The sequence below is a fragment of the Myotis brandtii genome, unplaced genomic scaffold (assembly GCF_000412655.1).
Source record: "Myotis brandtii unplaced genomic scaffold, ASM41265v1 scaffold328, whole genome shotgun sequence".
Taxonomy (NCBI): Eukaryota; Metazoa; Chordata; class Mammalia; order Chiroptera; family Vespertilionidae; genus Myotis; species Myotis brandtii.
Genome location: NW_005362626.1, coordinates 5,183,109 through 5,195,491, shown reverse-complemented (window position 1 = coordinate 5,195,491; position 12,383 = coordinate 5,183,109). Strand labels below are relative to the sequence as shown.

Below are 12,383 nucleotides of genomic sequence, written 5' to 3'. Positions count from 1 at the left end.
CCTCAATAAAAAAATAGTTCTTGACTTTAGTAAACAGCAAAGTACTCAAAACTTTACCAAGATGCTGCACTTCTATTACTCCCTACGGAATAGCTATTAGAAACTGAAAGGAAATTTTAAAAACAAGTTTAATATTTGTAAGTAAATATAATGAACCTGTAACATTCACTTACATTTAAATGCCCATCTGATGCAATAATATCAGCATTCTTTTGCTTAATTAAATGGCATAAAGCATTGTTTTAAGGATCTTTCCTTCACATCAAAATAATTTAGTTAATGACACAATGACAATATTTCCTTAGATCCTACAACACATCAAATCTGATGGAAGACCTGAAAATTTTGTATAGAACAGCTGGTCAGCAAGGCAAAGGAATCACTTTTATTTTCACGGACAGTGAGATTAAGGATGAGTCATTTTTGGAATATATGAACAACGTTTTATCATCGGGTGAGGTAGGCGCTCATTTATTGTTCATGTATTTTGTCTCTTCAGATTACCTCCAACTTTAGTGCTGTCTGTATTTCCTTGCATGAGAGTTTTGAATAAGTGCTATTATTGGGGGTTCGGTGATCAGTATAAAGAATGGCTTTTTCTATTGGGTTTTTGGAGAATAAAACCCCCTAAATGTGGAGCTATCCATTTAAAACCTCAATGAGTGCTCCAAGTGAAAAATGAAAAAACAGAAGAGGGAGGTTATAAGAACAGGCTATGACTTTGTAGTGAATAATAGAATCGCTCGTGTATTTTAAAAAGTGGTGTATCTCATCTTGAAGGGTGTTGGTTAATTTCCTAAAGGCGAGTTTAAGAACACACATGGAAGAAAGACATTGTACAAATCGAGCTACCCGTTTCCATCTGTTTCCATAGGTCTGTACTGAATTTGAATGTCTGCACTTTTTTCAGGTCTCCAACCTATTTGCTCGTGATGAAGTTGATGAAATTAACAGTGATCTCATACCAGTCATGAAAAGAGAACACCCCAGACGTCCTCCGACCAACGAGAACCTGTATGAGTACTTCATGAGTCGGGTCCGGCAGAACCTCCACATTGTGCTCTGCTTTTCGCCGGTGGGGGAGAAATTTCGAAATCGAGCTTTGAAGTTCCCTGCCCTGATTTCAGGATGCACTGTTGACTGGTTCAGCCGATGGCCGAAGGACGCCTTAATTGCTGGTTAGTGTGGTGAGAAGTCTTATGTCGAAGTGTCTGGTTTCCAGTGTTTGTTCACATCCTGTGCTGTGTGCTGTCACTGTACTGGATTGAGTCAAAAGTCACTTTGTCCAAGGTTAGAGGATAAATTTTCTAATTTTTCCCAAAGCATGGTTGTGTGTGTGTGTGTGTGTGTGTGTGTGTGTGTGTGTGTGTGTGAGATCTCCAGCCTGTACCCCTTTGGGTTAATGGACAGTGTTCTAGTTCTGAAACTATGTCTCAAGTGGGTCGCAGGCAGGCTCTGGAATGTCACAGGAAGCCACTAAGATTTTTAATTTGATAGCATTTCTGTTCCTTCATCGGTGGATTGGCCAACCTATGAGTAGTTTAAGCCAAGTGTCTCATGGGTGTTTCTTTTTGTGGCTGCAGTGCTGGATATTAAATTGGAAATCATTATCCAGCAATCCTCTGACGGTGTCTGTCCTTAGAAAAGGATGATAACCAGAGTGTTCTGTGGCTGGGGTCCCTGCTGCTGCTGCTTCTGTCTAGTCGTCCATCCTATGGGACATTAATGCTTCTCTTACTCTGTGAATAGATTGAACATAAAAGTAGGAAAGGAGATATTAGAGAGCACTCATTTAGTTCAAGGTCTTTCCCAGCTTTTGATGAGAAATTATCTGTGGATATTTTAGGTGGTGGAGATACTTAGGTTTCACCTCTGACCTACTGCATCAGAACCTCAGGGGAACCCTGATTCAATGGTAGTGGCTGTCAAACTTTTTCTCTGATTATTGTATTTTAATACTAATTAAAATTAAGAAGAGTCTTCTATCCCAGTAAAACCTCACAGGTAGCCATAGTAGGTAAAACAGTGAAAAGTGGAGCCTCCTCTTTCACCCCACCTCACTCCTGCCTCCCTCACCTGCTCTCCAGCTCTGTGGTACCCAGTGAGAGAATGACTCATTAGCGTGTCTCCTGTCTTTTATAGGAGGGGCAACTGGGCATGATGAGCTGAGGGACTTGTCAGAGGCATAAGAAAACAGTAGCATCAATATTTTGACTAGAAGCCATATCTATATTTTAAACAAACTCATCCACTGGGGAAGTTTTGTTTTTAAGATGCTACTACTGAAAATTATGATTTTCCAATGTGTGATTTTAATATATTTGAAGGACAACTGTACAGTTTTCTCTTTTGTCATATAACGGTTGAGAAAAGGCCAGTGATGTAAAATTTAAGTCCTATTAGTGTAAACTTAAAAATTCCTCGAAGTCGGATATGAATGCAGTGCACAAAATGACAGTATTTAAGAGCTATGCTATATTAAAGTTTACTATGAGATGTAATCATTAATATGCAAGTACTTTGTAAACTATCATGTAAGGTACTATTATTAACAAAAATAATTTCAGATGACAATCACAATAATACACCATAATTAAGATCATTTAATTTAAATATGGAGCCCTTTCTGCCAAGTCCATGTTTTGATCATCCCTTCTTTCACAAGACAGAGGTCTTATTGATTCTACCTTTGTTTATTTCTCACAAATCTGTCCCATAGTTTTAAATCTCATGGCATCAACTCAAGCCAAGATTACATGGTCAGGGAAACTTACATTTCTGTGTCCTCAGTTCCTTGCAAGTGTTCTGACCTTCATGCATGCATCTATCTATCTGCTCATTTATTCAGAACGTGTTTATTGAGTGTATTGAGCCAGGCATGTGGGAGGGCAAGACAGACTTGTTTCTTCACTCCAGATTCTCCTCCCAGCAGGCTCATGCACAGCCTCTGACATAATATGCCTCATCAATTTTATCTCCAGTGTGGTCTCTCCTCTGGCTTGAAATCAGTGCACTTCACTGCCTACTTGACGCACTGTCTTGGATGTTTCACAGGATCCTTAAACTCAATATGTTTGAAACGGAACTGGTTCTCCTCTGGCCTCTCTCTCCCAGGAGGTCCCATCATCGTCCCTTAAACTGCAATCAGAGATCTCTAGTCTTTAGCACCTCTCAGCCTTCGACTCTCAGATCTATTCCATCATCAAGTCATGTCAACTTTATCTTCTAAATATTGGTGGAATCTACTCAACTCTTTCTCCTTCACTGATACCCGAGGCCAAGCAATCACTGCCACTCACCTGGGAAACCCAAATAGCTTTCTAATGGTCTCTCCTCCTCTTTACCTGCCTCCCATCGATCTCACACTGATAAGCAGTCTCTGTTACTTGCATAGATGTAGATGCTGCTCCACAGTGACCACATTAATTTAGTGATCAGTTACTATTGGTGAAAAGATGCCACTTTTATTTCTTTGCCAACTATCACCTGATAGGTTTGTTCACTTCATTCCTTTTATTTATTTTCCTTTTTATTGGCCGTATTTCTGTTTGCAACTCTTACGTACGCTATTCAATATTTTAAGTCTTTTTTAAAGCAAATCCGTAGGCCATCTTTTCTAAGATTCATAAAAATGGTTATGATAAGATTTAACTGCATTATATGAAACCCTTTAAAGTTCCTTGGTGTTGAGACCAAGTGTCCTCCTCCTCTTTTATTCCATGGCACCACACAGCGGTGGGTGTGTAGCAGACACTTAATATGTATGTGTGATTGATTAGCTCTGACTTTGTGGCCTATTCTTATAATAGGAAATGCTGTCTTAGAACTGGTCCTGTATTTGGCACTGTTGGGAAGATAAAAGTGAACAACAGGAGGTTTTACCCAAACATTTTAAAATGATGCTGCAAATTAGAATTGACTGCAAATGACTAGCTGCTACATTTAAGAACAAATTGGCCCAAGAATAAAAAAAATAGTGGTGAACAATCCACAGCCAAATGCAGTCAGAGTGTGAGGGATAAGAGTTTGACAGGTTCTGAGTGAAAAAAAATGAGATTGTTAAATATGAGTACCAGGTGGGCACTGATTTCTGAGTTATTTGTACCACTTTTGTCCTTATATATGTATGGTTATACAACAGGCTGGTTGCTGACCAGAAGCTGCAGCTGTGTAGAAGAGACTTCTTTGCATAAGTACCAGAAAACAAAGCGTGATGATAGACTTAAAGTCTGTGATAGTTTTGTACATGAAATGGAAAATAAAATTATTGATGTCATAGCCTGGGACCAAAAATTCTGACTTATATCTACTTGGTTAGTGCTAAAAATGGTATGGAGTCCTAAGAAATAACTAAGTCTTTAAAAATAGCCAGGTAACTTTTATCATGGTAATTCATGTTCATATTTCACATGCTGTCATCTCTATTCTTTCTTTCTAGTGTCTGAACACTTCCTCTCTTCCTATGATATTGACTGCAGTCTGAAAACCAAGAAGGAAGTGGTCCAGTGCATGGGCTCCTTCCAGGATGGGGTAGCTGAGAAGTGTGTTGATTATTTCCAGAGATTCCGACGTTCTACCCACGTGACTCCCAAGTCATATCTGTCCTTCATTCAGGGTTACAAGTTCATATATGGAGAGAAGCATGTGGAAGTGCAAACTCTGGCCAACAGGTAAGTGTGAAGTTCAAATATGGAGTTATTTTACAGCAGTCACTCTCAACGAGGGCAAATTTACTTCTAGTGGGCATTTTTGTTTGTTAAAACTCCAGTGATGGGGGCGTGGAGCAGTCCTCCTGGCATCAAATAAGTGGAGGTCAGAGCTGCTGCTAGACATCCTTCAGTGCATGAGACAACCTCTACTTCAAAGAATTGTTCAGCCCCAAGTGCCAACAGTGCTAGGGTTGAGAAACCCTTCTCTCAAGCCTGTTCAAAGGTTTATGGCTGCTAGGGGCTTTATTCTTGCCCAATAGGAAAAAATGTTGCCAAGTGTTTATGTGGCCTACCACTTTGTCTAATATTGACTGACATAATTATAGAAATATTAGATCTGGAAGGAAGCTGAGGACCCAGACATTCCCTCCTCCCTCTCTTGCTATCCTTTCCGAGTATCTAGGATACTCTGTTTGCTGCTTATATTCACTGTATATAAGTGAATACCTACTTCGCTGATTTCATTCTCTACCCTACTTTTTTCTGACCACTTACATCTTCTGCCTGAATATGGACAGAATCAGCCTGGGTTGTTACATGAGGAACACCTGGGTGAGTGATTATACTAAATAACTCTGAGGGCTCCAGTCTTTAAGATGCATTAATTCAGGCTCAGGCAGGTAGCTAGTCCCTTCACAATGTTATTCTGATGATTTTAAATTCATTTCTCCTCTTGATCCTAAATCTTTCTGTTTTTAACCCCATTAGTCTCTTTTTTTAAAAAAAAATATTTTTATTGATTTGAGAGAGGAAGTGAGAGAGATAGAAACATCAATGATGAGAGAAAAATCATTGGTTGGCTACCCCTTGCAGCCTCCTATTGGGGATTGAGCCCACAACCTGGGCATGTGCCCTTGACTGGAATTGAAACCTGGACCTTTCAGTCCACAGGCTGACACTTTATCCACTGAGCCAAACTAGCTAGGGCTCATTGGTCTCTTTCAAAAAGTGGAAGTCATTGATTCTCCTTCCTCCATGATAGGCTTCAAACATTTGAAGTCTATTGTCATTTAACTAAACTTCATTAAACATGTTTCCTGCAGGATACAAATGCTAGATCCACTGATTTTCCTCATGTTAGGCAGAATATTTAAAAAATATATATATTTTATTGATTTCAGAGAGGAAGAGAGTGGGAGAGAGAGATAAAAACATCAGTGATAAAGAGAGAATCATTGATCGGCTGCCTCTTGCAGGTCCCCTATTGGGGATCTAGCCTGCAACTAGGGCATGTGCCATGACTGGAAATTGAACTGTGACCTCCTGGTTCATAGGTCGATGCTCAACCATTGAGCCACACTGGCTGGTCATACAGAATATTTTCAGCAGGTTCTCTCTTCCCACACAAAGTCTATGGAAAACACACCAATGTCTTTAGGCTGGAATCAAGCCTGGACCCATCCCTTTTTATCAAGCCCTGCTGGATTTGCTGTTTGTATGTATACTCAGTCTTCAAATATGGCCATTACTATCTGTAATATAGACCACTTGGAAAATGTGGCCAGCTACCACAAAATTAACATTGCTTTCTTGGATTTTCAATCTCAGAATGAATACTGGATTGAAAAAGCTAAAAGAAGCTTCAGAGTCTGTTGCAGCTCTGAGCAAAGAACTGGAAGTGAAAGAAAAGGAGCTACAAGTGGCAAACTATAAAGCTGACACGGTGGGTGGACATTCACATGTGTACCACATTTATTTTGAATTCCTGGTTCACAAATGTTAATGATATACAGATATGCAAGTTGCTAAGTTATAGCCACGAAAGTGAAAAATACTTATTTCCATTACCATAGAATACTCTTAGTTTTATGTATGAAAAATTGTATAAGTGGGCAAAATCAAGAAACCAAGGCAAAAATGTGCCCTTTCAGCTGGGTCTAGTTTTTGACGAGGCTTTTTTGTTTGTTCGTTGTATATTGAATTAGGTCTTAAAAGAAGTGACGATGAAGGCACAGGCTGCCGAGAAGGTGAAGGCTGAGGTACAGAAGGTAAAGGACAAAGCACAAGCCATTGTAGACGGCATCTCTAAGGACAAAGCCATTGCAGAAGAGAAACTGGAAGCAGCCAAACCAGCGTTAGAAGAAGCAGAAGCAGCCCTGCAGGTAAATGTGCGATATAACAGATGTCAAGCATAGGGCCAAGGAGGAAAACTAAGAAAAGACAAGTAACAACAGGAAATGCTTCAGACCAAAGTGCTCTCCGTGGTAACAACTTCAAGTAATATTTTTTTTTGCTTGGAGATGTTACTAGCTCTTTATATATTTTGCACGTGCTACTTCCCATCTCTTTTCCTCACTCATGATTGATTGATGGGCAGTGCCATATCATGGCAGTCAGGAATCCTTGGTTCTCATGTTCACTGTTACCAATAAGCTATGTGACATTGGGAAAGACACATAAAATTGCTCAAATATTATTTCCTCACTCATTTCTTGACACAGGAGTGGGTCTGTAAGCCATAACATTCTCTGAGTTTATCTATGAATTATCCATATGACAAACTACTGATCTAAGTAGCTCATTAATGTCAGAGTTTGAGCAGGCTTCCACAACAAATATTTGATTCAATTGTGTAGCAATAACAAATAGTGCAATTAGAAAGGAGGTTGGATTCTGAGTAAATATGATGAGTATGAACTAGAAGACCCATGGTCGGCAAACTGCGGCTCATGAGCCACATGTGGTTCTTTGGCTCCTTGAGTGTGGCTCTTTCACAAAATACCACGTGCGGGCGCACATACAGTGTGATCGAAACTTCGTGGCCCATGCGCAGAAGTCGGTTTTCGGGCTGGGCGAGTCTATTTTGAAGAAGTACTGTTGATATTTGGCTCTGTTGACTAATGAGTTTGCCGACCACTGAACTAGACCATACCCTAAAGGGCTGGTCCAGTTTTGAAGTCTCAATTTAAGATTTTTGGGGGCTCAATTTAAGATTGCTTTTACTTCAGTCTTACTCATTTACTGCCTATGTTATTGATTCTTGGCCTAAAAAGCTGCTGGAGAAAGGGAAAAGCTGCTGATGTGTCTACTGCTAATTCAAGTTACATAACCTCAACTGAGCATGCACCATTATTTGATAATGTAATTGTTACTTTTTTACAAGTTCCTTAGTACATTTCCGGAAAAATTTCTGGAACTTTTTGATCCAAATTAAGTCTTTAAGCCAGCAGTTCTCAACCTGTGGGTCGCCAACCTGTGGGTCGCGACCCCTTTGGGGGTCGAACAACCCTTTCACAAGGGGTCGCCTAAGACCATCAGAAAACACATATATAATTACATATTGTTTTTGTGATTAATCACTATGCTTTAATTATGTTCAATTTGTAACAATGAAAATACATCCTGCATATCAGATATTTACATTATGATTCATAACAGTAGCAAAATTACAGTTATGAAGTAGCAACAAAAATCATTTTATGGTTGAGGGTCACCACAACATGAGGAACTGTATTAAAGGGTCACGGCATTAGGAAGGTTGAGAATCACTGCTTTAAGCTTTCTGAGTCAATATGCAATATATGAATTATATCTTGCCTTCTCTTTTATCTCTCCAACTTTTCACATTGCACTTATATTTGACATGCCTTTCCTTGTTGCTTCACTATTCCACCATGCACTGTCTTCCTTAGACCTTGAAGTCCTCAGGGTCTCCAGTCTGTCAGATTGATGGGCACCTCATCTCTCCTCTTGTTGAGGTATGATTGACATGCAGCTGGGAGGCATATTACCCTTTTACTATATAGGATAGAGGCCTGGTGCATGGGTGGGGGCTGGCTGGTTTGCCCTGAAGGGTGTCCTGGATCAGGGTGGGGGTTCCCACTGGGGTGCCTGGCCAGTCTGGGTGAGGGGCTGAGGGCTGCTTTCAGGCTGGCGGTTGTTGACTGAAGCTTCCAACCGCTCCTTTTTTTTCTCTTTTTTTTATTTTATTCTGGGCCAGCTTTAGCTCTGGCTCTAGCTCTGAGGCTTCGTATCTGGTTTGTTTGCCGTTCTATAATCGAAACAATGTATAACTTCAGCTCTGAGATCCCGGCAGGCTGAAAGCTGGTTTCTGGGCTTTTGTTTAGCTTCTACATTTGCAACATAGTACATAGTTGCTTAGAGTTGCAACTCAGAGGCCGGCAAGTTAGGCGGGGAACGTTGGCGTCTGCAGTCACTGGAGCAAGTGAGCCTCCCTGCTTGCTTCCAGCTGCCTGGCTGCCGGCCGCCATCCTGGCTGACAGTTAATTTGCATAAGGATATGCTGATTAGCCAATGGGAAGGGTAGCGGTCGTACGCCAATTACCATGTTTCTCTTTTATTAGTGTAGATATGAATTAGATCTTGCCTTCTCTTTTATTTCTCCAACTTTTTACATTGCACTTATATTAGACATGCCTTTCCTTGCTGCTTCACTATTCCACCATGCACTGTCTTCCTTAGACCTTGAAGTCCTCAGGGTCTCCAGTCTGTCAGATTGATGGGCACCTCATCTCTCCTCTTGTTGAGGTATGATTGACATGCAAAAAGCTGTACCTATTTAATGTGTACAAATTGATGAGTTTGGGGACAAGTATACACCCATGAAACCATCAACAACCTAAGGCCATAGAAATATCTATCACCTCCCAATGTTTCCTCCTGCTCCCTTTAATATTATCATTATTTATGGTAAGAATACAACATAAGATCTATCCTCTTAACAAATTTTAGGTATATAATACAGTATTGTTAACTATAGGCATTATGCTGTTTACATCTCTAGAATTTATTTATCTTGCATGACTGAAACTTTGTACTCTTTGACCATCACTTCCTCATTTCTCCTCCCCCTCAACTCCTGGCAACTACCATTTTACTCTGCTTCTATGAGTCTGACCACTTTAGATTCTACGTATAAATGAGATCCTACAGTATTTATCTTTGTGTTTAACTTTTTTCACTTACCGTAATGTCCTCTAGATCCATTCATGTCATAAGTGCATTTCTTTCTCTTTTTAAAGGCTGAATTATATGTCTTATAATTCAAAACATTTTCTTTATCCATTTACCTATCGGCGGACATTCAGGTTGCTTTCATATCTATTGTGAATAATGCCGCAGTGAACATGGGATGCAGATATCTCTGAGGATGAGATCCTGATCTTTATCCTCTCCCGAACCTCTTTTAGGCATCTGAGCATCTCTGAAAGTGTCTGATTAACAGAGAGAAGACAATGACAGTGTAAAGAAACTTCTAAACCTTTATTGAACTCATAATTTCTAATGGCATCATAGGAATAGAGCATATGGCATCTCAGGTTTTGCTTAAAGTCCTGCATTTTCCTAAGACTTCAAAGGCTTAGCATCTCTTTTAATATTATAAAGTACTTTCCAGTATCCTCCTAATTTAATGCTCTCTGTCAATAAATGATCCTGCATTATGTAATCATCAGTGCAGAAATGTGTGGGAACTGGGGTAAGATGATCGGGGTTGTGCAAGATGATTTTTATTAATTTCTTTCATTGGTTCTGTCTCCATCTTTTTGCCTCTTTGGGAGCTTTTGAAATCTTGAAATATGGTACTACCAGTGTATACAAAGAAAGTTCCAGGTACATCCAAACTCTAACATTTTGGCATCATAAATCGATACAACAAATAAGGTAACAGCAAAGAATGTGTCTCTTCCTATCTCAATGCTAATCTGCTCGACGTAAACATACAAAATGCCTCCAGATGTTAAATAACTATTATATTGCAATGATATATGGGAATTATATAACAGTCATATTGCTTTGCATGCTGAGAAGAGAGGATTTCAATACTTAGCTGAAATAGTTTTAATTTCATTTATAACCTTCTCTCCAACTTCTTTTACCTAGGTACCCAATTCTGTTTGAAAATTCCCCTTTCTAAAGCTAAAGTAAAATAAGCATGTTCAGCTCTTAAGGTTTTTATAACTTTAATTTGACCCTGCATTTCCCATTGGCTGCTATTATATTTCTCTCCTTTCTTTTATAGCCACACATCTCAAAGAAAGATCGATCTGCCATCTCTGATGTTGTTCCTCTCCCCTCCCAATTCTTCTTCACTTCCTGCTGTCTAGCTTTCACAAATACTAGTCTATTGAAACAAATCTTTTCAAAGTATATAGTTACATTCCTGCTTATCAAGTTTAGTGGTTTCCTTCTTTCCTTTCTCAGTCCTTGGAGAAAAGATCATTAGCTTTGATGAGAAGGTCATTGGGTATGACCATCCCTTCTTTGGCAGGAGGGATGCAGATGCAGATAAGATGGAAGGTTTTCAAGATCTGGGAGGAATGGATGTACACTATTTGTCTAAAGAGTGTACCATATCTGATTTTTATATTTAATATTTACCACTACTTATTCCAAAAAGAGTTTAAGAGAGAGAGAGAGAGCCAGTTACCATCAACCAGAATGATTCTATGTGACTATTAAATAATTTATGCCATAAGAATCTCTGTACTGGAAATGGAACAGAACTTTTCTAACAGCTTAGTGAAATTCTTATTGCTCAAGTTCTGTCACTTAAAGGTCAGTTTCCAGCTAAGAAACCTCTAATTATTCAATCTGTCAGCCCCGGGGCTACCCGCTAGTGTCAGTCCACTGTGACAAGTCAGAGTTACTTAAGAGAGAGAGGCAGATTCTTGACCTACATAACTAATGCGTCAAAAAGCACTGCAAATACTGGAGTTTTCCTGGTGGAGGGTCCCTGGTATCTGCATAAGTGCTGACGATTCTTTTTTTTCTTTCAGATTACACTCTTCTCTTTTCTGACACTAAGTGGTCTGTACAGTTTTAGGGAAGTCACAGCTTATCCGCTCAGTATTGGAACTTTTGGGGACATGGGTTTGTTTGGGAGTAAATACACATCTAGCCCCCATGACTGCATCTGTTTAAAAATGCTTGTTTTCCTCTGTCAGAATCGTAGCATTTAGAGATGAAAGGCTTGTCCGCACTTTCTCATCTGAGACTGGATGCTAACCTCCTTTCCTCCCCCAGACCATCAAGCCTTCGGACATTGCCACCGTCCGCACGCTGGGCCGGCCCCCTCACCTCATCATGAGGATCATGGATTGTGTGCTGCTGCTGTTTCAAAGGAAAGTCAATGCAGTGAAAATTGACCCGGAAAAAAGCTGTACAATTCCTTCCTGGCAGGAATCTTTAAAACTGATGACTGCAGGGAACTTTTTACAGAACCTACAGGTTGGTCGTTCAAATTTTTATCACTTTGTAGAATTTCTTCATATATAAAACATGAGTAATTTATCATTTATATGTTTGCAACTATCTTCTCCCACTTCCTACCTTAGTTGCTCATTCCATTAATAGTGTATTTTGATAAGCAGACGTTCTTAACTTTACTAGTAATGTAGTCCAATTTTTCAATATTTTCCTTAAGTGCTCTCTGCACTCTGTTTAGGAAATCTTTGCCCACCTCTAAGGCAGAATAAATGCTTCTGAGTTTTTTTTTCTAGAAATTTTATCTGTCATATTTAGATCTTGAGACAATTAATTGGGAATACTCAACCCACATCCACCTCCCAAGTGATAACTTTAGCACTATCTTTCATTCAGTTTTTAATTCAGCATTGCCCAGTGGCTACTGTGGCTACGTTATCTTACAGCAGCTATAACAATAAGTAGCTTATGAAACTAGTGGGCCACACAGACTTATCCCAGACAATTAAA

At 39.6% G+C, this 12,383-nt stretch overlaps 1 protein-coding gene across 1 annotated transcript in view; it reads left to right on the top strand.

Annotated features, from left to right (window-relative positions):
- Positions 1-12,383, top strand: part of DNAH5 (dynein, axonemal, heavy chain 5) — a gene marked incomplete at its 5' end in the record, with an annotated part of 180,665 nt that overhangs the window by 122,050 nt on the left and 46,232 nt on the right. The window contains 6 exons of the mRNA XM_014543525.1: positions 306-459; positions 911-1,178; positions 4,439-4,670; positions 6,258-6,372; positions 6,635-6,811; positions 11,694-11,897. Of these exons, the coding sequence (XP_014399011.1) occupies positions 306-459; positions 911-1,178; positions 4,439-4,670; positions 6,258-6,372; positions 6,635-6,811; positions 11,694-11,897 (1,150 nt within the window). The remainder of the gene's footprint in view (positions 1-305; positions 460-910; positions 1,179-4,438; positions 4,671-6,257; positions 6,373-6,634; positions 6,812-11,693; positions 11,898-12,383) is intronic.